We start from the raw sequence: 22,656 nt of genomic DNA, 5'->3' as shown, positions 1-22,656 counted from the left end.
GCGAAGAGCAGGCAACTATATTAAGGATGAGTGTTCGCTGCTAGTAGACATTATATAAGCCACGTACCTCGCGCACATCTTCAGCGGCAACGCTATTTATATACGCTGCGTTATCGAGCTCGTATGGATCAGTGTCTGGAGTCCTGCCAGTGGAACGAGATGCTAATATTAAACTCGCCTTATCGCTTGTTCCAGCGCTGCTCAGATATTTTCAAGCGGCCCGCCAAATTCAAGGCAGCTTTGGATACAGGTGCCGCTGTCGAGTGTTGAGAGGGAGCGCCTTACATACTGCTGATGGACAGGGACTGACAGTACTGGGGTGTTGGCGTACGTTCAATGTCACCGCTTATGGGCGGCTGTTGACGGTGGCGAACAACATCTGGACCGAGGCCTTCGAATCCTGAGCGCATGCTATTGGTCTTCGCTGCGACCTGCACTTTCTGCCAGGCAATCATGTTCAAGGAGACGGAGGGGGGTTTTGCACTCGAAATGTGGAGTCGGTTCACGTTGACAGGTTCTTATATGTGGTACTAGAACCGCCACAACCTGTCACTTCAGGTCTTGTGATCCTGAACCCGCGTGGATGGAAAACATCAGAAGCAGAGACATTCCGAAAATGCTCACGGCGTGCGTGCAGTTCTAGGCCATTCTGCGGCTAAGTTCTTGACAGAGTTTTGCAGTTTGATTTTGCAGATATCTCCTATAACTCATTCCTTGAAGATACTTTACAACACATCATCATGTGTACTACTCTGCCCTCGACCACCTTCACGCTTTCCTAGGTCGTGAAGGAATCGTTTGCTTGTAAAAATGCGTCATGATACCCTCCGTGTGTGTCATCGTCAGATTGAATACTGGATGTGTCGCATTCTGCATAAAAGCTCAATCAGTCACTTGGCACGTTGACATCGGTACAGTAAATCACCATCCGGTTATTTTGCGCTCCAAGTATGCGAGACGTGCCCTCTTCCTCTGTCCAAGAAAGAGAGTGAGAGAAACAAGCTTGACGAAGTTGCTCGTGCGTTGGATCTGATTCGAATGAGCAACCAGCTTTCCTATCAAAACTTACGACCTACCAGGCGGGGTCTTCCAACAGCGAACAATGGCATCCTGCCGAGTGGATGATAGGAAGACATTATGCTGAGCCGAGGATAATCCTGCTAGACAATACAGTGTATGGTATGAATCTGCGGGCCTGTTGAAAATCGTTAACACATGATCACATAAATGGTTCCACAACCCAATTACTTTGGAGGTTTGTCGCGCAGGCCTCCTGCTGGGTGCTGGGCTGCGCACAGGATGTAGCGCTGTAGGGCAGCACGATCCCATAAAGAATCTGCACATGCGTCCATCTATCAGCATCTCTCGTCATGCAACGACAGCAGATAACAAACCATCAACATCATCCCAAGCTTCATCCTCTTGGGCAGTAGTAGATTGGTGGTTATCATCACGGCCATGTGCACCAACGATGCCTAGCGAGGATAACAATGCAAAGCAGCCCCCGACCCACCAGGAGTAACAACCATCCACAAGCTTGTTGGTGCGGCCCTTGAAACCACCAAGCTCGATCTCCGAGCCTTGCATCTGCACCAGCCATCGCAGCAGCGTCTTGAAATTCAGAGACGGCCGCTGGAGCGAAGGCTTTTGCAGAGCAAGGTACGGTTGAAGCATGACCCATGACGCCAGAGAGCAGAAAGTGTAACCGCCGTGAGCCTCGCCGAGAGGCGGACGCGGGGAATCGAGCAGGATTGGAGGACCCTCTGGTTCAGGGGAGAAATATGGTTGGGACGCGGATGAGAAACCTCCTTCATAGGTCTGACACGACATGATGAAGCCAGGGACGCCCTCCAAAAGTTCCGGCGTCAGCATGTTCAGCAGATGAGCCGTCACAAGGAGGCAATATGTACCACTGTACAATGTATGCATCAGCAAACATCAACAAAAACCCGATCAAAAACACAAACCGGACATCCACTTCTGCATGGTGTGCTACAAGGAACGCCCCATCTGGTTGCTTGATAGACATGAAGAACTCATACATCTTCTCCCTGGTGGGGTATTAGAAAAACCTCCATATGGTTAAAATTCTGGAACTCACCGATCGATCTGATCCCATCCTCCTCCTGGGCCAGGCCTTCCAACGATCGCTAGCGCGCAAACCGCTGCATAAGTCGGCAGCAAATGCGCAGCCTGCCCCGGCCCACCTCCAAATCCGCCATCTGAATGCTGCCATGCCATAATAGTGTCGATGGCCCTGCAAAGAAGCGCATTTTAAGCCATCCCGGTGATCTGGCGGCACTAGCTGCGCCACGCACTTCTGTTTATTGTTGGGATCCATCCCCACGCCCATGACGCTGAAGCTTTGGAGTGTCCAGTAGAGCAACCATGGTTGACTTGCGTCTTGGCTGATATAGCGGGATGGAAAACCTTGGATTAGATTTCGAACCAAGAACTGCAAATGTGCATCTTTCTGCAACGCAGAAGGCGAATCTGGGCTGAGTGGGAGGTGCTTGAGCAGTATGGTTTCCGTTTCTGTTTGGTGGTCTGTTGTCTCAGTTTCATACGAATCATGAGGAGACCTTCGCGGCTGCGACATTGCTGCGACAGATGATGGTCAGACGTAACAACGATTGCAGTGGCTGCTTGCGCAGCATTGGTCAAGACAATAACAAAGCTTAAACCTTACAGATCATTACAGAATAACTGATCGTGATCGTGAAATGCGAGACTCATCATGATGTACGTGCGTCTATCTCTAGTACATCCTTTTTATTTATACAACAAGCAAGATATCTGGAGTACGCGTAATCTCACAGCACTCTTTCCACCAAACCCAACCCTTCGCTCTCCAAGAGTTCACGGATGGGGTCACAAATCTCCTTTGTGTATGGAACATGAACTCCGGGTGTTTTAAAGATGCCATCCAGCACAAGCTGCGTCGCAATACCGCAAGGAACACCGACAGTGAGTGCCATCGCGGAATGTCCAGATGGGCTGCCGTATTGCTCGAGCGTCGAGGTAAGCGTTTGCTAGAAGGTGATTAGAAAATTTGTCTGGGAGTACTTGCAGCAAGTGCATACCTCGCTGCCGTCAGCCCACTCGACCACGAACTTGTGCTGAAGCATGACGAGGTCCCGCTCGCCCTGCTCGTACTTCATCAGCGTCTCGAGTTGCGCGCAGAGGGTATCGAGGAGGTTTCCTGCACGGGGCTTCACAGCCTCCGATGAGAAAAGTCCAATCCAGCGGAGTCCAGAAATGATGCGGGTAGCTTCGGCATCATTAGGGAACTTGCAGACCGACTTAATGTGCGCGACGAGGGTGCTAGATATGTCAATTCAATGATGCATTCTACACAGATTCAAACAACCAGCCGCTTACCTTTCTGAAGCATCATTGGCACCGATCGCCTTTTGCATGACCTGGGCCCAGGTCAAGCCCTCCTTCAACCAATCCTTCTCGGATGCGTCAAGCCAGCCCAACTCAACAAGTGCCTTAATGAACTCCGGGAAGCCTTGGTATCGGAGAGTGCCGCGGACTACGGTCTCTGCCTCAGGAATGTTGTACCACTCCCTGAAGGGCACGGAGTTACGGTTCGGATAAGCCACGAACGCAAATGCAGGCGAGATAAAGTAGGGTTTGGCATATCCCATCAGCTCATTGCCGGAAATGTCGAGCTGTTTACTTTCAGAAAGGTAGGATGCTGAGTTAAGCAGGGCGAGAAGGACACCGCGAGATGACCACGAGAACTTGTAGCCGAGTGGATTGCCCGAGCACTCTGGTGCTGGGAGACCACCGCAGTAAGATAGGAACTGTTTGATCTGTGGAGACACATGAGGCCGTCTGTAGAGATCGAAAGCACCACCAGCTCACCTTGCCACCTTTAGCATGCACCTCATCGATTGTCTTGATCGCGTACAAATGGTCGATGCCAGGGTCAAGACCAATTTCGTTCATGACAATGATCCCCGCTTTCTTGGCCTCTTCATCAAGTTCACGCATTGCAGGGGAGACATAACTGGTTGTAACGACATGGACCTTGGCCTTTATCGCAGCCTTGATGACAGTCACGTGGTACGTGTAGGGGATCAGAGAGATGACGAGATCATGTGCAGCAACCTGAGCCTCGAGGTCGCTGGTGTTGTTGACGTCAAGAGAAATGCCCTTTGCATTGGGAAGACCCTCTGCCAATGCTTGTGCACTCTGGAGCGTGCGGCATGCTGTAGAAGGAATGAAGATCACCAAAATGTCCGGAATTGATTGACCTACCAATCGTTAGCGCATTGGAGGGGTCGCGTACAACATACTCGGCACATGGGCGTGCAACGAAACCAGAGCCGAGGAGAAGTACTTTGCGCAGTTTCTTGCCTTCTGCCGCGACTTTAGCAGCCACAGCAGCACGTCCGAATACGGGCTGGATGTCCTTTCCGTCCTCCAAGAACGATTGAACAAATTGTGGAAGCACGAAGGCCGCTCGGTGCACATTCTCGTTATAGTAGCGAGTATTGGTCACTTTGCGAACGGGCGTACTGATGTCCCGACCTTGCTCCTTCGAGCACACCATGAACCCGATCTGGCCAGATGGGTAGGTCGGGATCGTAGTGAAGGCATATCGCGAAACGGCGAACAGCTCTCGTGTGGACTTAAGAAGGTCGGCGATCAGGGGAATATGGAGCCACTGAGATTCTGCCTGTGTCGATATGTGCCCCCCGGGTGTCAGTGCATCGTGAAGAAGCTTGAAGTAGGGCTTTTGGAAAAGAGCTTCTGCTGGACCGACCGGATCAGAGGAATCGGTTATTATCACGTCGTAGGTCGCCTCGTTCTCGGCAAGGAACTTGAATCCATCACCAACGAAGACCTTGACACGAGGAGACTCGAGCAGCGCAGACATATGCGGGAGGTATTTCTTTGAGACCCTGATCACGGCCTGTACCTTTATTAGGAAAGTTTCTGTGTGTTGCACCTACTCATGTACATACCTCATCGATGTCGCAGAGGACCACCTCCTCAACTGTGTCATGCTTGAGCACCTCTCGAACGACGCCTCCATCGCCACCCCCAATAACAAGCACCTTCTTCGGGTTTGGATGGCTGGCGAGAGGCAGATGCGCTATCATCTCCTGATATCTACGGATGGGTCAAGCGACTCGAACAATGGCTGATGTATGAGTGACATACGAGAACTCATCTCGTTCGGTGCACTGGATGACACCATCGAGAACCAGTACATTCCCGTAGGTCTCGGATTCGAAGACGAGAACGTCCTGGTAAAGAGATTTTTCGATGTGCAAGATCTTATTGACCTTGAGGGTCATGGCTTGACCAGGCCACTGAGAGGAGATTTCACGGAACCAACCATCTAGCAAGTCCAATGACTCAAAGATCAAGTAATTGTTGTATGGCACTTACCTTGAATCGAAGGGTGTGCGAGGGGTGGCATTTTTGAAGTCTCAACAAAACGAGTCAAATGCAATCTTCGTGATTTTCTGAGCTCGGATCTAGCCCTATGTCCGACTGCCCGGGACGGCCCGTCCAGTCGTGTGACGGTGACACTGTGACGGATCCCGAGAAGAGTCTCATTGCAACTTTGTTGCAACTTGACGAATGTCCTGCAGGGTTCGTCGATCTAACGTTGCCCTAGATTCATGCTCCTACTCCCGGCATCAAGATGCTAGTACTTCCCGAGCAGGCGTTGCCAATGCGGTGCATTGATATTCAACATTGAATGTCGGGAGTTTGACTACGCCACTGCCAGGGACCCTCTAGAACCGAGATGCGGCGGCCCAGTTCTATAGCCTGGAGCAAGCTTGAGACCAAGCCGGAGTAAAAATGGTGAACAGATGGCCTCCCAAAATCCAAGAATCGAACTCACCGTGCAAGTCGCCCAGGCCCTGCAGCTCGCTAACACTGGAGCTGTACCTTCGGTGCATCGTCGTTGGCAGTTGCTCTTAATATCTGTCGTCGATCTCGGTGTTGCTCCATAAATATTGTCAATGTACTAGGTACCAGTTGGTACTAAGCTTAGTGTACCAAGCTATATATATGCACCGCATGTTAGAGTATTAATAAGCCTTCTTTTAGGTCCATAATGGGCGGAGTAGAAAAAGAAGTCAAAATCACGGAGTGCAACGACGGATCTGGGCACGGAGGAAGATCGACTGAATGACCTAACCATGGGACCGAGAAATACCGAGTAGTTCAGGGTTGCTGAACTGACATATTCCACAAAGGCGTCACTAATCACAACCTCAGGTACCTAGACAATCGTCGATGATTGGGAGCGCTGCCCCTGCAACGTGTCTTCATAGGTCCTAATACTGCACTTTAACCTGTCAAAGAGATCTTTATCCTGACATGTCAGTTAATCGGGTGCGTTTTCCCTTTCTTTCCAGGCGCTTCAAAACACCGGAATGTTATACTGTGGCTCGACATCTTTCTTTCTTACTTTCATCTCGCAATGAGTTACAGACACTCCCTGGAGGATACTTGTAGAGTGTTTATTTCGCGTCCGCGACGTTATAATCAACCAGCACTCACCCAACATACATTCCAGCATTCCCCGATGCCTGGCTTCACGCCCCTCGGGCTCGGGACCCCAACATCCTTTTCTTCCTCAGAGTCACCACAAAGTGTTTCGGATTCCACTTTGTCGCTTCCCGACGTCATTCAATTGCCTATCCCAGGAGTCGCAGACCTCATTCCAAAGACGAATCGGACGTCGCATGCCAAGCGGCAGCCTGCAGGACACATCCCTCGACCACGTAACGCATTCATTCTCTTCCGTTGCGACTTTGTCCAGCAAAAGAAAATTCCTGGTCATGTAGAAAGTGACCATCGAAACCTATCGCGCATCGCAGGCAAAATCTGGAGAGGCATGAAGAAAGAGCAACAGAAACCGTGGATCGACCTTGCCTTGAAAGAGAAAGAGCGCCACGCGAAGATGTACCCTGGGTACAAATATATGCCTGCGCAGCAAACTTCAAAGCAAAAGAAGGTCAAGAGCGACCGCGTTGCTAAAGAAGAGAGAGAGCTGGAATCCCGCAGGGCGGAGTTATCGTCCGTCTTGGTACAGCGCGGACATGACGTGAGCAGTAGCTCTAACCAAACTGCGCAGACTGCTCCTCGGTTTACTCCTTATGCCGCTCCCTCGCGCCCACGACGCTCGTCTTCGTGTCCCCCTGTTGGTGCGGAACCAGTGTACCCGTCCACAGACCTTGAATCTTGGGCCCCGTTCTTGGTCACTCATGACGATTTAGCTCGCCGTCCGAGCCGCACCACCATGTATCACTCCGTTACCTCGGAGCCAATTGCTTCACCCATTCCAGCGTGCGACCTTCCAAATCTTCAGCCTGGTGGAGATCCTTGGTTTGGTGCTCCAATTCCATATGCATGGCCTCTTCCAGACCAAGAGGACGACCCTTTGTTCGAGACACAGCTTGACTCTCCCTTCGGGCAACAGGTGAGTATTTTCATGGATTTTAGGATTGCTTATCAATGCTTTAGTAGGACGCCGAACTTTATTCTCAACATCCCGAGTTCATATATTCCCCATTTGAGAACCTTCCACAGATGTCCTCTATGAACATGGACAGGGGAGGGGCGCTTGGGTTGGACTTTACGAATCCCTTCGATCTTGACGGTTTCCCATTTAATGCGGATAGTTTCCTGCCATCGTCTTCTGACATGTCTTCAATACTTTCTCCTCTGGGATATCCTATGTCGAGCAACCCGAGCACTATGGAGGGTACGAGATAGAGTGGCGGGGCGTCCTTCTTACCCAGTCGGAACCCAATGGTGTCGGTCAATTCAAGGCGGGCAGGTATGTGCTCCCCTGTGATGCTTGTTTACTTACTGATGGTGAGATATCTTCTAGGGTCCCGCTTGTTCATCCAACGATACATTTCGACAAGAACGAACTTGCAGATATCTTCCTTATGATACCCATGCCTGTTCTTCGTGACTTCTAAGATCATATGGTAGCCATGCATTGGTAATTGATATAGAAACAACCTACCAAAGTACGAAAATATTTATAATCTTTTCCTGGAGAATATGCAGCTTTTAGAATAGTCTCTGTTACATAAAGCATCACTAGGACTCTCAATAAGACTCGCTCTAATTATGTCGTTCTCTTACCTGCGCCGACCAAATAGTTGTGCACGGAATCGAAACGACACTGTCGCCAGGCTCGCACTTGTCGATATGAGCCAATGTGGAGCCCCGTTAACGTTGGTGTTAACACGATTCGGTTCCTCTGGAGCACCCGAACCCAGCTGCGCACAATCCCCTCTAATTTTGTGACCCTGCCCAGTGCCTGTCCGACGGAGGACTCACAAATTGCTGTGGCGCGTTGCGGGAACCTGATCGGCGGAGCAGAATTAAGTACTGCGGAACTAACCAGGTCAGACAAGTCGACGGAGGACTCACAAATTGCTGTGGCGCGTTACGGGAACCTGATCGGCGGAGCAGAATTAAGTAGTGCGGAACTTACCAGTCAGAACAGTCTTGCTCGAGCATAATGCTGCGCCGGGTTGTCTAAACACTTAACTGTGTCCCCTGTCGTCCATACTAAAGAAAGATTATCGTATGAGATAGATACATCATCTGATTTTCGGGGTACCACATGTGTACTGGTTCTGGAAAACGACGGTCATCAGACTTTACTGCTCCTCGGCCGCCTTCCGTGTAGAGATGAAGAAACATCATGATCGAACTCATGATCGAGCGAACGATCACCGGTTTCAACTACTTATCTGGGGTTGCAAACAGCGATAACTTGATCTTCAGCTTCGCATGCAGAGTGCCTTCGTTGTCAACATATATAGAGTTGCTAGAACAAAAGTGCCAGTCAGTGCGGGTCATCAAGGGAGAAGATCAAGTATCAAGATCGGTAAAATCACGGCTCCAAGCACATATTGTGACACGGACCGAGACGAGGAAACAAGTGAGAAAACTTACTCATGCATTACCCAATCGCCCAACTCATTGCAGATCTCCGGAGCTGTGCTGTATTCAAATTTATGTAGAGCCCTTCAGTAATCATAAGACGATCAGTACGCCTAGACTTCGTTGAGTCAGAAAAAAATGAACCTACCTCACGTGTGCAACCGACAGATGCTTGGGCTCGGGCTTGTATCTGTCCGCTAATTCTAACGATATTTGAAGCGCATTAGATAGACGACTGTTTTTCTGTTTGTGGGCCTCGATCAAAAGTACAGCGTCTGAACTCGGACGCGCTGGAAGACTATCGCCAGAAAGCCCAATCTCTGCGCACCAAATCTTTTTAATGCGCGCCATATAAAAGCGTAACCACCATATACGACCTGCAGGGATTGATGCCACCGCATCAGCGTGAACTATGAAAAACGAAGCGAAACAAGCGGACTACACACCTCCTGCAATAAATTCGCAACGCATGTCTTGTGTAGTGCGCAGGCGTTTCTGAAACATTCTGATCCGGAAACTAGCAACAAACTGATTCGGTTCACTACCAGCTACTTGAATCTCGTCTGCTGGACAACCTAAAGAGCGTCTCAAAGGCTCGTCCTTGGCTGATTAGCATCAATACATTGATGGGTCTCCTGGGCGGGATTTATTATGTACTTACGATCATTACTATTACCCCCAAGATTCAGCCGCGTAAACAATTCGTTGTCGCTGGTTGTCATGCATGCGAGGCGCAAGTCGGATGAGCAATCCGACGAAAATTGGGATATAAATCCAGCAAGGAACGAAAAAGTTTCTGGCCGGTTATTCACAATTGCCCAATACAGCGCCGTGTGACCTTCAATATTGCGAGTTTGAAGGAGGTCCGAAAACTCTGCGGCTGGCAAAGTAGCAGCACAGGCATTGACAGCCGAGGTGACAGAGGAAGGGGTTCCGAAACCCGGGGGTTGGGAGACAATATCACGGATGCAACATAGGGCATTATTCCAGTGCTTGCATTGGACGGAATCTGCTGACACAGGCAGATAAATTAAGTCACACAAGGGAGGTGCGGGAGCAACTTCGTCAGACTTGGTAGCCATTATGGAGGAGAGAGCGACAGAGGAGATCCAAACCTAGAGGGGTTTATGACAAGAAAATAGGGGCCTCCAAGCACGAGAAACCTCACGGCGAGCGGACATCGGAGAATCGAGACTTGGCAGAAGCGGTTGGACTCAACGAATGACGAGCATCAGAACTGTAGACGAAAAGAAGTGTATGGGCGGGAGTAAGGCGTCTATCTGCGGGACCACATGTCACTACCTCATTCACATGAAGCTCGCTATAAACTTTGACAGGTGGAGGAAAAGTGCAAGTCTAGCGTTGCTGCTTGTGGCAGTTGACAACGGTCCACTGGGGGACCGGCCGACCGGCGGGCCGCACGATGCCGTACAGGTGGGACATCGGTAAACTTAAACGATCGTCAATCAGGATCCACGGAAGCAAATGCTTGCTAATAGTAAAGTCATATGCTCAGGCGCAACAGCAAGCTTGAGAGGTTTATCCCTCTTCATAACGTGTCAAATTCTTCCCAGCGCTGTTCATCGTCGTCACCATGATGTTCAGCGGTGATACTTTCAAGAATATTCGCGTTTACTGTCAGTCGCAAATGCTGTTTGGTGGTCATGTTTTTGCTCAACACTTTGCAGGGCTCGCATTCGTGGCTTACTGGGGCATCATTCTGTTCGGATATGACACGTATGTTCTTCTTCGTCGAAACCTCACAAACGCCTGTCTGATTGTGACATAGCGGTATAGCTGGAGGTGTCGTCTCCCAGCCTTACTTCGAGACCAATTTCGGTCTAGTCAACGCCGACGGCACCATCAACAAAAGCAAGGATACTGAGGTCTCTTCCAATGTTGTTTCTGTGTTGCAGGCAGGAGCATTCTTTGGCGCTCTGGGTAGTGCACCTATCTCGGGTTAGTACAGCGGTGACTGCTCGCCGATAGACTGATACATTCCGATCACCACGTAGCTTGGTTGGGGCGGAAATTGACATTGATTGGTTTCACCATCATTTTCGCTATTGGCGCGGTAGGTGGTTCTATTAAACAAAGTGTCCGATGCGGCCTCTTACCCAGGCGGTTCTAGATACTTACCACGGTTGCCGGTGGTAGCCGGGGTATTGCATACATTTACGGCGGTCGAGTTATCTCCGGCTTCGGCATCGGTGGTATCTCTGCTGTCGCGCCCGCTTATGTCTCTGAATGTTCGCCAAAGAATGTCCGTGGTCGCATCACTGGGTGTTTCCAGATTATGGTGGCCATCGGTGTCATGATTTCATATTTCATAAATCGTTTAGTCCGCGTTCATTCATTTTGATTGGGATGGAGCTCACGCTAATTACCTAGTTGGTGTCAGCCTTCACATGGCGGACAGCCCCAAAGTCTGGAGAATTCCTTTTGGATTTCAGCTTGTTCCTGCGGGTATAATGTGCCTGGGTCTTTTCACAGTCAAGGTCAGTGATCCCGACCTTGAGTAGAACATTGCAGATCGTTCTACTGCAGGAGTCTCCTCGTTGGCTTGCATCCAAAGGTTATGCTGCGGAAGGCATTGCCAATCTTGCATACTTGCGGAGGGAGACTTCTGATTCGGAAGAAGTACGCCGTGAATTTGCTGAAATTGAAGCTGCTATTCGTGAAGAACGGGAGGCTCGTAAAGGCCTTGGATTGAAAGAAGCCTTCTTCGGGAAGGGAAACTTTGTCCGATTCGTCATTGCCTTCGTGATCTTCTTATTGCAGCAATGGAGCGGACAAAACTCTGTTGGCTATTATGCACCTCAGATCTTCAGCTCCGTGAGTCTCCCCATATCATTCCCTCATCTCTCGCTCACACGACAGATATTAGATCGGGTACTCAGGGACGACCAATTCTCTTTTGGCTTCTGGAATCTACGGTATCGTGAAAGTCGTTGCAACAATAATATTCGTGTTCTTCCTCGTCGAGAGTCTCGGTCGTAAAGCCTCATTGTTCATATCCGCCATGGGAATGGGAATCACGTTCTTCATTATCGGCGCTATTTTGAAAACACATCCCGTCGTCACGCCTCCGGCTGGCCAGTCTGCGCCACCTCCGGCACCGTCTTCAAAAGGCATGGCTGCCATGCTTTACATCTACGTCTGCTTCTACTCTATGGGATGGGGTCCTCTTCCGTGGGTTTATGTCTCTGATATCTTCCCCACACGGACTCGGCATTACGGATTGGCCGTAGGTTCTAGTTCGCAATGGCTATGGAGTGCGTGTTAACTAGTGGGAAATGTTGTAATGCTGCTGACTCGGTCCTTTAGACTTCGTTGTGGCGAAAGTCACCCCAACACTCGAGGTTGATTTGGGATACAAACTCTTCATGATGTTTGCTACGATCAATCTTGGCGGAATGGCGGTCTTCTCCCTGTCAGTGTATTCATGTACCGATTCCTTGATCGATGCTTACACTATGCCCAACAGGCTCCTTCCCGAGACCAAGGGTCGTAGTCTAGAGGAGATGGATATCATTTTCGGCTCAGTCAGCGCAGAGTCCCGCGAAGCGTTCATTGAACGTGCGCTCGACCACGGGGAAACAAAATCCCAACAATCTATCGACCAGAAAGTATAATCTGCTTCACCGTGCGCGCTTGCCTATCAACATTGCTATTACCTGGGATGACCACAACTATACTGGGATAAGTTCAAGATCAGTAGTATTTATACCGCTACTAAACTGCTTGCTGCTCGACATTGCTATGCCGTTATCTGTATTTTACAAGCTATTTGTTACCCTCACGTTCAATGTATACCATTAGCGGTGCCCCACGGCTGATGGGCTCTAGTCAAGATTTACAATGGTTCTATTGGACGCCGTATACTGTTTGTGCATTCTCATTTGCGCGCTTCATGATATCTGCGCCATTCCAAGGTTGTCCAGCTTTTCCTGCGGTGTATTCTGCAACCCACGGGATCATGGCAGTGTGACACAAGGGCAACCTGCTGCCTTTGATTTCCGGTATAGAGTTGTAGAGGTTAGAGGGGACCATGTATGGCGCATCCGTTTCCAGTAGTATACGTGGTCCACCATCGCTCGCGGCCATCTGACTGACGATATTCGATGTGTTCAGGTTCGTCGAATATGTGATGACCCCTTGTATGTATTAGACTGGTTCAAAGGTTTATCGAACTCAACAATAACAGGCGTACCAGTGATCCCGATGTACAAATTACAGAAATGCTGAAGCAGTCGCTGTGCGAATTCTGGGGAGTCTGTGAAGCAATGTATATGTATCTTTGAAAGGGGATTCATTAAATTATCAGCCTCGGGAATTTAAAAACGAGAGTGATCGCTGGCAGCACCTTGTGATCGGCAGGGACGTGCTCCATGAGAATCCTCTCTGTGTCCGCCTCCGCTTCGCGCGTGTGGATCGTGAGCGGCTTGCCCAGCCTGACGGCATGCTTCAACTGTCGGATGAAGACTTCTTGCTGGATTGCGCGTGGGGAGTTGTCGTAGTGGTAATCAAGACCCATCTCTCCCCAGCCTACGCATCGTGGGTGGGCCATCGCTTCGAGGCTGAAACATTCGAATCAAATCACCTGAATAACGAGGAACGTGGAAACATACATGGAAGCCTCAACTGAATCGTCGTACTCCTTTGCATTATGTCTGGGCCGATCATCAGTTCACTCTCGTGTAAGACGCACGAATTAGTACACACGGGTGGACGCCTGTCGGAATACTCTTAGCGCAGGAATCGAGAACAACGTGCGATCGGATAGCTCACCCATCACAAACCAATAGTCTACGCCTCCCCACTTCTGTTCCCGATCCTCTGCAGTCAGTGCCGAGTCCGCAAGCTCCCTCCACGTCATCAATACAGGTGCCTCACACCACACGTCTACGATCGCCCTCACGTTGCGATCGCGATACATCTCGCGCACAAAGTCATGGATAGTGTAAAGCGTCCCGTCCTTGTACTTGCTCCGGTAAGTTGAGAACGTTGACACGAGGTGAGTGTGCGTGTCGATGATGGGCTGGGCAGCAAGGGAGGCATCTGCGAGCGGGGGAAGGCGGAGGTAGGTCTCAGCAGGGGTGGTGTTGGACTTTTTTTTGTTGTTCTTTCCCATAGTGCGATGGGCTGTGGTGGTGAAATGGACGTGAGGGTGTAGTAGTACTGATGCTCTCAACAGCTGACTCGTGCGAATGACAGTAAGCATAAGGTCAAAACTCAAAACCGTATGGTCTCGACCTAAACAAACAATTACTTGATGGATTTAAAGGTGAGTCGACAGTTCAACATAGCGTGACGATCTTTGAGCGCGAATTGTCTCGAGGGATGCGGTGGTAAAACATGAAGCGGGTAACAAAGATTTGGTAGTGCATAGTGGATCGGATCCAGCCTGGCCGCTTAACTTTCGTAACATACAGACATATCTTAGCACATACTATCCCAGACTCCAAACCATTGGCGGTGTGTAGAGTCTCGTGTTAGTACATTCCGAATACAATACATTTTTTAAACCCCGCACCTCAATTCAAACACCGCAACTTTTGGACTCTACACACCTAGCCGACTGGCACAACTTGTTGTGGCGTCAAGTTTGCCACTGTTTGAATTCCTTCCGAACGATGGATCAAGCCGTCAGGTACACCGGGAAGCTTATTAGTACAACGGCAGGTGTGACAAGGTAATATTTATATTATATTTATATTATATATATTCATATTATATAATTATATTTCTAAATAACCAGTACAGCAGAATCATGCACAACATCGTGCAAAACATGAGGTGAGGAGTACAAAATGAATACAGTACCACTCCAGAGTCCACTGTGCACCCCCAGAATGAGCCTCGAACTTCGACTGACGAATGTCCTGCAGTGCCTGCAGCAAAACAACCTGTCGGCAGCGGGATTCGTCAGTACAATATTGGACAGCAGATATACCGCTCACGCTGCCAGCCAAGACTCGCTGACAATGAACGCAGCTCACATTTGTGCGCAGTTATACGATAATGAGAACTCACATACATCGGTTTTTTTCCTGGGCAGCAGGAACACTACGCAGAGAGCTGTGTGAGGAGGTTGCTGAGCTATCACTCGAGCACCACGGCCTCCACTTCAAGGCCACCTCCGCGACTGTGGAGCAGCTGGAAACGACTTTTATGAGTCAGCTCACCGTAACGATGCAAGGAGTTGCTCCAAACGTTTGGAACCTTGTCTCAGCTTGACTCGACAGCAGAGAATACCGCCGTCGAAAAATGCCGCACCCTGCTGGCCACGTTCCAGCACCCGAAGATACCCCTTCACAGAATGAGATGGACTTGGGCGAGTTGGGTGGAGATGAGCCACATTTTGAAGACGATGATGACGGGGATGAAGAGGACGATGGGGAGTTTGACAAACGACCAAGGAAACGGCAGCGTCGTGCGGGTGAAAGGAATGTAGCGCTACAACACATCGTGAGCGAGTTTCGATCTCCGGTAGTGTAACCCCATTGTACAATGATTTTAATATCATGCAGGTCGAGTCCCTTTTTTTCAAGTTGAGTACATTAGTGCGCACATTAAGACTAATGTGATAGTCACTGACCATTCCCGCTGCGTCGGTGCAGCAAATTCCCCACAGTTCACCTGCTTGAAGCTGGTTCATCACATCAACGCGGAATTCCATCAACATCCCAGAATGAAACCAGACGATCTTTCCCTGCTGATGTCCAGGCACATCTGACCACAAGCGGTTGCAAGTCATCTCCACCGAAATCCGAGAATTCGTGAAGATCATGAACTTTGGCGGTGGATTCACGTCTCCGAGCCTCATTTCCAAGACTCGGGTTAGATCATGCATGGTATTACGCGGGAACTTCATCTCTTCAACAATAATGCTGATGTTTGGACGGTTGTTAGACCTGGTGACCCTCGCAACATTATGTGAGCGGATGCGGAGCATTGAAGTGACATCGGCCAAAATGTGAGGTGGCATGGTTGCCGATACGACATGAACTGATACATGGTCCGGCAAATACCATCTAATGTTCCCCAGCTGACTGTATAGCGGCCTGAAGTCCGCGCCCCATTCACTTATGCAGTGCCCTTCGTCGAACATTATATTGAATATCTTCTCAGTGAACTTCTTCGACTTCCATAACGCCTGAAAATGTGAGTCGCTGAGTAACCGTTCTGGGCTGACCGTAATGACGTGATATTTAAGCTTCTCAATGTCCTGCGCAACATTAATGATGAAGAGATTATCAGAATTTTGTTACATACCTTGAATGCCTGATCCGAGGCAGTCTCTTTACACAGATTGATGGCGGGGAAACCCAATGCCTCTGCCTCCTTTTGATTCTTTTCTCCTAATATATTCAGCGGCGTCACGATAATGATAATCCCACCTGCGTTAAATAGGAGAGGAATCCAAAATGTCAATGTTTTTCCAGAGCCGGTTGGGGAGATCGTGATAACATCCTTGCTGTTGAGCTGATATTGAGCTGCCTGAAGCTGCCAGGTGCAGGGAGACAAGCCAAACTTCTCTTGGACAGTTTGCTTCATGTTCACGAAGCTTGGGACATCGAAACGACGAGGAGACATTCTGAGTATGGTAAATGTTAACACTTAACAGAAATGAATCCAAAATGGGATTGCATCAGTCACGTCACGCAAATTGACCTCCAGGGTGCCGTCTGTCCGGTGTACCTGACGGCTTGATCCATCATTCAGAAGGAATTCAAACAGTGGCAAACTTGACGCCACAACAAGTTGTGCCAGTCGGCTAGGTGTGTAGAGTCCAAAAGTTGCGGTGTTTGAATTGAGGTGCAGGGTTTAAAAAATGTATTGTATTCGGAATGTACTAACACGAGACTCTACACACCGCCGATGGTTTGGAGTCTGATACTATCCTTGCGAGGCTGCATCTTTGTACCTCGCGTGCCGTACATGTTTTTAGGTCCAATCACTACTGCAGAAACGAGAAAATAATCGGGCCAGATTAGACAAAGAATAGAACCTATAATAGGATAGTAATACGATGTATGAAAATAGATGTTTCTCCAAATATTAGGGTCAGGAAAGGTACATTTGCGGTGCACAAACTCGACACCGGAAACAGTGGATTTGCGGGCTCTCCATAAGTGCACTACAGTCTAATCCCACATCGGATTTTAGGGATTTGCACGTCGAGTTTACTTCCGATTAGAATAGGAAACAAGTCTGATTATTATCTGATTAATACTATCGTGCGTGCGCTACTCGTGCTTCCTAGGGATCCTCCATGCAGCTCCAGATTTTCTCTTGCTTCCTCCCCACGGCTCGATGCTGCCCACTAGTAACGCCATGTATCCTGGCCAAGGACAGCGACAGCCTAGTAGGGCTCCCAATGACCTGCCAAACCAATTTAGTCCAGCGATACGCCACGGGGACCAGGGTGCTAGACATTGAGTGTCACTCAACATCACCTGTCAGTACCTGGTCGTGCTCGCACTACATCTCTGTTCCTGTCTCCGTCTCCGTTTCCACTCCCATCGACTCCGCTAATCCCAATCCCAACACCAAAAACATGCGCAAGCAAAACATCAATGTGAGGTGACTAGAAAGAACTATATCAGACACATTAACATTCTCGGGTCATGAGATGGGCACAGAAGGAGTACTAGTCCAGCTGTCCTCTTGCAAAAGTGTATCCACATTCTGTATGATTGCCTGATTATTTGCATACGCTACTCTAGTCGACATTCTTACTACGCACAGTCATGGTAAGAGCACAACATAACATGTAACACGTGGAGGTAATTCAGAGTCTTCGATTACAAATATTATTACATAAACATACCGCATCTAGATCTCTGGCCCGGTGTTGCAAAACACTTCTAGTCCATTTTTCGTGGAATAAAAAATACAAACTGTGAGCTATGTATCATCCCTAAGAATTATTGTGGCCAGAGTAGTAGCTTACGTAGGTGGAGGAAGTATAAGAATTCAAGGAAAGTAAGAAAATTGAAAGGGCAAGTAGCAACAGATCTTGGAACAGAGTATCAGGCAAGTGGAAAATGCGACAGCTAGCTACTTTAAGATGCGGTCAACACACAGAAGGTTCAAAAGTACCGTAAGAAGGGGTATCCATCACGAAGACAATCTCTCTGACATGATCTCCTCCAGCTTATACCTTTTTACAGTAGCATGGAATTTGACATATCCATCGAAAAAACTGACGTAGGCATCATAGGCCTCGGCACATGGTCTCAATAATTCGAGGACATTGTGATGCGCTTGCACAGTTTTCTCGATGAGTTCGCGCAGAGCATCCTCTTTAGTGAGAGCACGAGAGGCTGCCATAAGTGACAGGTAGTTTGTGGTGTTGCCTTTGATCACCTCCTTGTAGTATGACAATATATCACTGAATAAAGCCATGTCAGAGACGCCAACGGGAAATTGATGCGCTTACTTTGTGTGGTTTATGACTATGGTTACATCCGGCATACATTGAACGTATTCCCGAAGCGGGAGTGTGGAAGGGAAAATGCAGAGTCCGTATGCATCAGCCAAGCCTGATAGCAGTCTACAATACCAGGGGTACGAGGGAGCCTGCGGCGAGATCTGTCAACACGAAGGGTTAAAATTTAAGCTGCCTTTATTGCCAGTGGAGAAATACTATACCAGCATATCTTTAGTTTCATTGTCAAGCAAAATGGAAGACATGAAGTTGAGTGAGGATGCAACGATCAAATTTGACACCGGTGAGGAATAATAGCAAGGAGCCTCCCGTAGGAGCCCATCAAGTGCATTCAGGGCTGGATGCCCTTGTGGCTGGCAATTCACGAACCGCTCGTTGAAACGGTACACGTCTCCTAGATCGTCAGCCCTGTCCATCATGTCGTCGATGTAGGTGAGGACAGAGGTGAAGAGGCACATCCACATCTTGGTTGCATGGTCAGGGAGGTGGTTGTAAGTGTTGGACATTATAGCCACGCCAGCGGCCATGTGCGGGAGTATGAGGTCCATCAGATAGCCGCGGTTTATGGCCTCCTGGCAGCATTCTGAGTACCACGCTTCGTCAATTGAGACGTTCTTATATTGCAAGCCGCAACGCTGAAGAAATTCGGCGATGGACTGGCGGATGCTTGCTAGAACCTATATTTGATATGAAAATCAGGACATGGAAGGGTGTTACAGTAACATGGCCCCCTATCTTTTTCTCACCCTTTCACCCTGTCACACCATCACAACTATCACCTCTTCATGATTCACCACGATGCTTGATGCACACTTCTTGATCCCCGCCGACCCTGACCTTCTGTGACAGAAGCTAGACGCTTCCATTGAACCCTTGATCTTTCGCCTCATGGCCCGTACTTCTATTTCCTTTGATCTTCTCATGAACCCTGATCCCTGACCTCCAGGCTATATTGTTAAAATTAAGCTTAACCATGTCCAATAAGACACAACATGTTTTGTAAGTTTGCTTGTAGTCCACAGACCTACACAATTAAGCTTAATGGCTTCTGAGTCCCTTGGTGATTCTCAGGCTTCCAAGAAGTTCCAAGAATAGCACTACCACCGGAAAAATCACCAAATTGGGATATTCCAACAATCTCACTATTCCCACTTACCTCCCTGGCTCTACTGCTTCACCAGAGCTTTCCCCTTGCTCACTCATGTATATAAGTAGTATAATGGCATGTACATACATAAAATGATACAATAGACCGCTTTTTTCATTGTCTAAGAGCTTGTACAGTAGTCTACAGTGCTGACTACAATATGTGCATCCCAGGACTAAAACATATTCGCTTTTTTGCCCCTTTAGCAGGGGAGCTATTCTGACTGTATATATCATATATTAGAGTGTTAATGAATATATTGCACCGCTTGTTTGAGCCTCTAAAGTGTCCTACATCAGTAGATATGTTAAATTCATACAAACCTCTCAAAAACATAAACCAGTTCGCATTTTTTAGTGTTTAGGTATATAGACTGGTGAATATTATTTCTAACATCTATTCACTAGTATATACAATATATCAAGAGTATAGGTCAGTAGGATCAGCCCCTGGGGTTGTATGTATTTACATCCTCCTGGTGGTTCACCCCCTGAGAAAATTTTTCCTGCAGCTCCGGCCCTCCAGGATGGTATGTAGGCTGTTACTATGAACATATAGAATATATTCATCATATAGATATACCAGAACAATTCCAGGATCCTTGTCTACAATCCAAAGTCACTTCCTGCCTACAATGTACCATATTTTCGCAATGATCTTTTTGAGAACCTATAAACATACATTCAGCGGTACTGTTCTCTGGTGGCACTGACACAGCCTTCCATAATAGAACTGCCTTAATAAATGCAGACTCACCTGATACCCACAGTACCTACTCTTGAAGAAGAACAAGAAACAACTGTCTTCTTTCATTTAAGGTCTGACTATGACTAGCGTCCACACAGCCTCGTAACGTGACAACAGTCATCATATCTGGCACATAGGCATAGTCAAGCAAGGCCAGCACAAGTGTCAAACGTTGCAATCTGGTGATCGAGAGTATCCGAACACAAGACATTCGCAAGATATGTACACACATTCATTAAAGTAAAGCTGAGCGGGCCGTGTACCCCAACTTTTGTGAATGAAGTTCGCTTTGTGGATTGCGAGTATGACGGAACCCCCACTACACGGCGCGCACGGTGATCTGATCACTTATCAGTGTTGCTTGTGTGAGAAGGATGGTCCACTTACTACGTCACAAGATCCGCTTAGCAATCGACAAGGGTAGAGGATACCCAGGTATCCGCCTTGGTGAAACCGGTACGGTTTGGCTGCTAGCACCCGTGCGGGTACGGATTATCAGATACCCTTTCATTTCAGTGCTCAGGAGTTATCGGCCATTCGTGAGGTAGATTGTCTCCATAGCAAATAAACAGCAGCACCTGCTGGACCATAGTATTCGACTCCATATGAACGTCGCGAGAAGTTCGTGAATCGTGGTCTTGTCGGAGGTTCCGTATCTTGTTGCGCCATTCAACCACGGCGAATGAGGAGTAAGAACTGTAGGCTCTGGAGGTAACTGTTTGTCGGGGCCTCCTTGTATGGTCCCATCATAAACCATGACCTCCAGTCACTCGACTCGACTCGACAAAGTTTCTGGTTTACGGTTATCAGCCGTAACCGGAATCGGCACACCTGACATGCTTATATAAGCCACTTCAATGAATGACATACTATATATGTACCTGAGTTACATCAGTAGCGTAGTCAGCCAATAAAAATCGTTTATCATATCGGTTTCTAGGCTCGTGACCAGCCTGGCTTACCAATACCACGGACAAGTCGAGTGGCGAAGCCAGGCTGGTCGATCTCGGAGAAATTTGGCAGGAGGAGCGAGGAGTTTGAAATTTAGTAGGTGCCGGTCGTGCCGGCGGTACTCGATCGTATGTAGCACAACTTATGCGTCTACCATACGCTCGTTCAGACTATATGCTATGTTAAGTTTCAAACATGAGTTCCATACGACCTTTATCGCTCGCTGCTCGAGATGCGATTGAAGATCTCCCGACGGACTTTACGAGTGCGCTTTCAACGACACAACACCAGCAAGTTCTCGAGGCCTTCTCGCGACTCGATTTCATTTCCCAAGGATCACAACATCCGAAGTTGTTTCAACTCAGATGTCTCGTATTGTTACTTTCTGGAAGACACGTCGTACTTCGAGCTGCAACAGGCTCCGGCAAGACCCTCGCAATGATTCTCCCGTTACTTCTTTCTCCGGACAAGACAGCCACTCTGTCAAAAATGTGTCGAGGTTAAACGAGAGGAGTAGTTCGGGGGTGACGTCTTTCGATGACATATGAAAAATATGTTTAGCGGCCTCCATCTCAGTGTCAACCTCATCAATAACCATTGCGATAGCAAGGGGTCGTAAACTGACACGGAGGTGCTCGCTCGCTCGCTCGTCGGTGCCCAACACATTAAGAAATTGCACAAGTGCATTGCTCCGAAAAAAACCTTCCCTCCAAGTTGTCATGGAGGGTCTTTGCGAGATTGAGTGCAGCATGAGGTCCATGACCGTCATCCGCAATCCACGAAGTATCTTGAGGACAGCGAGAATTTTTCCTTCCTCGTCCAGGCTGGAAGGATTGACCATCCAAGCCAAATGTTCAGGCTGCATCATGGGTGGGTATAGTGCATGAAAAGGTATCATTTGATTGTCCTATTTAACATTTAGTACTGCTCCTAGATGCGCTATAATCAGTTAGAGGCATACGATGCTTTGTACGATGCGAATGAAGGAACTTTGTGTGGTCAGCGCTGTCCAAATACAATGACTACCCAAAGCGGCACAACCGGCATCTGCCAAATTTCAAACTCCTCGCTTCGCCTGCCAAATCACTCCGAGATCGACCAGTCTGACTACGTCAAACACTTAACAATATCAAAGACGTAGTCCAGACTGGTTACGAGTCTAATCGGTTTCAACATTTTGCTTCTTGCAAGATTTCTATCAAAAGCAGATCTAGACCTGACTGGAGCATTCCAAACCTAGACCAGAGCTCAGCGTTCCAGGGCACTCTAGATTATCTTTCAAATGTAATTCCACTGGCCATGGCGTCAAAGGTGGGCCTTTTGCATGATTTCTGTACTGAAGGTATGCTTACCAGTGATGTCGATTACAGAGTCCTCCACGGCCAGAAGTTTGAGCTTCCGGCATGAG

General features: G+C 48.5%; 9 protein-coding genes across 9 annotated transcripts; 2 read left to right on the top strand and 7 right to left on the bottom strand.

Annotated features, from left to right (window-relative positions):
* Positions 1-546: 546 nt before the first annotated feature.
* DEU56DRAFT_826662 (terpenoid cyclases/protein prenyltransferase alpha-alpha toroid) lies at positions 547-2,781 on the bottom strand. Its single transcript, XM_041354351.1, has 8 exons — positions 2,319-2,781; positions 2,102-2,257; positions 1,968-2,051; positions 1,395-1,912; positions 1,249-1,336; positions 1,077-1,195; positions 926-1,029; positions 547-870 (listed from the first exon to the last, which is right to left on the bottom strand). The coding sequence occupies exons 1-8, from the start codon at positions 2,597-2,599 to the stop codon at positions 769-771; spliced, it is 1,452 nt and encodes a 483-aa protein (XP_041204216.1). The 5' UTR covers positions 2,600-2,781; the 3' UTR covers positions 547-768.
* A 32-nt stretch (positions 2,782-2,813) lies between these two features.
* DEU56DRAFT_744289 (Saccharopine dehydrogenase-domain-containing protein) lies at positions 2,814-5,440 on the bottom strand (the record flags this gene model as incomplete). Its single annotated transcript, XM_041349063.1, has 8 exons — positions 2,814-3,032; positions 3,084-3,324; positions 3,382-3,821; positions 3,874-4,220; positions 4,270-4,927; positions 4,980-5,127; positions 5,179-5,359; positions 5,410-5,440. The coding sequence occupies 8 exons, from the start codon at positions 5,438-5,440 to the stop codon at positions 2,814-2,816; spliced, it is 2,265 nt and encodes a 754-aa protein (XP_041204215.1).
* Positions 5,441-5,944: 504 nt separating this feature from the next.
* Positions 5,945-8,123, top strand: DEU56DRAFT_826657 (uncharacterized protein). Its single transcript, XM_041354350.1, has 5 exons — positions 5,945-6,026; positions 6,082-6,369; positions 6,554-7,459; positions 7,507-7,819; positions 7,874-8,123. Exons 2-4 carry the CDS (start codon positions 6,355-6,357, stop codon positions 7,753-7,755), a joined length of 1,170 nt encoding a protein of 389 aa, XP_041204214.1. The 5' UTR covers positions 5,945-6,026; positions 6,082-6,354; the 3' UTR covers positions 7,756-7,819; positions 7,874-8,123.
* Positions 8,124-8,300: 177 nt separating this feature from the next.
* On the bottom strand, positions 8,301-10,287 carry DEU56DRAFT_983470 (uncharacterized protein). The gene is made up of 6 exons (XM_041359952.1): positions 9,608-10,287; positions 9,393-9,551; positions 9,095-9,323; positions 8,959-9,030; positions 8,428-8,830; positions 8,301-8,360 (listed from the first exon to the last, which is right to left on the bottom strand). Exons 1-5 carry the CDS (start codon positions 10,026-10,028, stop codon positions 8,746-8,748), a joined length of 966 nt encoding a protein of 321 aa, XP_041204213.1. The 5' UTR covers positions 10,029-10,287; the 3' UTR covers positions 8,301-8,360; positions 8,428-8,745.
* Positions 10,288-10,422: 135 nt separating this feature from the next.
* Positions 10,423-12,697, top strand: DEU56DRAFT_590334 (general substrate transporter). Its single transcript, XM_041346962.1, has 10 exons — positions 10,423-10,583; positions 10,635-10,683; positions 10,736-10,905; positions 10,962-11,020; positions 11,078-11,282; positions 11,338-11,444; positions 11,494-11,781; positions 11,834-12,221; positions 12,274-12,379; positions 12,434-12,697. Exons 1-10 carry the CDS (start codon positions 10,541-10,543, stop codon positions 12,579-12,581), a joined length of 1,563 nt encoding a protein of 520 aa, XP_041204212.1. The 5' UTR covers positions 10,423-10,540; the 3' UTR covers positions 12,582-12,697.
* Positions 12,408-14,417, bottom strand: DEU56DRAFT_590341 (uncharacterized protein). Its single transcript, XM_041346963.1, has 6 exons — positions 13,738-14,417; positions 13,672-13,681; positions 13,578-13,619; positions 13,313-13,526; positions 13,160-13,244; positions 12,408-13,103 (listed from the first exon to the last, which is right to left on the bottom strand). The coding sequence occupies exons 1-6, from the start codon at positions 14,168-14,170 to the stop codon at positions 12,814-12,816; spliced, it is 1,074 nt and encodes a 357-aa protein (XP_041204211.1). The 5' UTR covers positions 14,171-14,417; the 3' UTR covers positions 12,408-12,813.
* A 713-nt stretch (positions 14,418-15,130) lies between these two features.
* On the bottom strand, positions 15,131-16,545 carry DEU56DRAFT_873214 (P-loop containing nucleoside triphosphate hydrolase protein; the record flags this gene model as incomplete). The annotated part of the gene is made up of 4 exons (XM_041355845.1): positions 15,131-15,259; positions 15,548-16,084; positions 16,145-16,177; positions 16,225-16,545. 4 exons carry the CDS (start codon positions 16,543-16,545, stop codon positions 15,131-15,133), a joined length of 1,020 nt encoding a protein of 339 aa, XP_041204210.1.
* Positions 16,546-18,072: 1,527 nt separating this feature from the next.
* On the bottom strand, positions 18,073-19,068 carry DEU56DRAFT_744352 (isoprenoid synthase domain-containing protein; the record flags this gene model as incomplete). The annotated part of the gene is made up of 3 exons (XM_041349067.1): positions 18,073-18,346; positions 18,395-18,546; positions 18,607-19,068. Coding segments are annotated over 3 exons (888 nt in total), but the record flags the coding sequence as incomplete, so codon positions are not given.
* A 2,530-nt stretch (positions 19,069-21,598) lies between these two features.
* On the bottom strand, positions 21,599-22,231 carry DEU56DRAFT_826637 (uncharacterized protein). Its single transcript, XM_041354349.1, has one exon. It carries the CDS (start codon positions 22,144-22,146, stop codon positions 21,610-21,612), a length of 537 nt encoding a protein of 178 aa, XP_041204208.1. The 5' UTR covers positions 22,147-22,231; the 3' UTR covers positions 21,599-21,609.
* Between the last annotated feature and the right edge of the window lie 425 nt (positions 22,232-22,656).

Source organism: Suillus clintonianus (assembly GCF_016758775.1).
Source record: "Suillus clintonianus strain FC179 chromosome Unknown DEU56scaffold_94, whole genome shotgun sequence".
In the NCBI taxonomy this organism is placed as follows: domain Eukaryota; kingdom Fungi; phylum Basidiomycota; class Agaricomycetes; order Boletales; family Suillaceae; genus Suillus; species Suillus clintonianus.
Note: the sequence above shows the minus strand (reverse complement) of the source record. Positions and strands in the feature narration are given on the sequence as shown.

Excerpts from the sequence above, each read along its gene's own strand:
- DEU56DRAFT_826662 (XM_041354351.1), bottom strand. The coding sequence starts at position 2,599 with ATGTCGCAGCCGCGAAGGTCTCCTCATGATTCGTATGAAACTGAGACA. Across the intron at positions 1,337-1,394 it reads AGCTTGGGATGATGTTGATG|ATTCTTTATGGGATCGTGCT; the intron begins GTTTGTTATCTG and ends ACGCATGTGCAG. Across the intron at positions 871-925 it reads GAGCGCAAAATAACCGGATG|AATGCGACACATCCAGTATT; the intron begins GTGATTTACTGT and ends GCTTTTATGCAG.
- DEU56DRAFT_826657 (XM_041354350.1), top strand. Across the intron at positions 7,460-7,506 it reads ACTCTCCCTTCGGGCAACAG|GACGCCGAACTTTATTCTCA; the intron begins GTGAGTATTTTC and ends ATGCTTTAGTAG.
- DEU56DRAFT_826637 (XM_041354349.1), bottom strand. The coding sequence starts at position 22,146 with ATGATACCTTTTCATGCACTATACCCACCCATGATGCAGCCTGAACAT.
- DEU56DRAFT_983470 (XM_041359952.1), bottom strand. The coding sequence starts at position 10,028 with ATGGCTACCAAGTCTGACGAAGTTGCTCCCGCACCTCCCTTGTGTGAC. Across the intron at positions 9,552-9,607 it reads TGGGGGTAATAGTAATGATC|CCAAGGACGAGCCTTTGAGA; the intron begins GTAAGTACATAA and ends GATGCTAATCAG. Across the intron at positions 8,831-8,958 it reads GGCGATTGGGTAATGCATGA|CAACTCTATATATGTTGACA; the intron begins GTAAGTTTTCTC and ends CTTTTGTTCTAG.
- DEU56DRAFT_590341 (XM_041346963.1), bottom strand. The coding sequence starts at position 14,170 with ATGCTTACTGTCATTCGCACGAGTCAGCTGTTGAGAGCATCAGTACTA. Across the intron at positions 13,527-13,577 it reads GATTCAGTTGAGGCTTCCAT|CCTCGAAGCGATGGCCCACC; the intron begins GTATGTTTCCAC and ends CGAATGTTTCAG. Across the intron at positions 13,104-13,159 it reads TTTGTACATCGGGATCACTG|GGGTCATCACATATTCGACG; the intron begins GTACGCCTGTTA and ends AATACATACAAG.
- DEU56DRAFT_590334 (XM_041346962.1), top strand. The coding sequence starts at position 10,541 with ATGATGTTCAGCGGTGATACTTTCAAGAATATTCGCGTTTACT. Across the intron at positions 11,283-11,337 it reads GATTTCATATTTCATAAATC|TTGGTGTCAGCCTTCACATG; the intron begins GTTTAGTCCGCG and ends CTAATTACCTAG. Across the intron at positions 11,782-11,833 it reads CACCTCAGATCTTCAGCTCC|ATCGGGTACTCAGGGACGAC; the intron begins GTGAGTCTCCCC and ends GACAGATATTAG.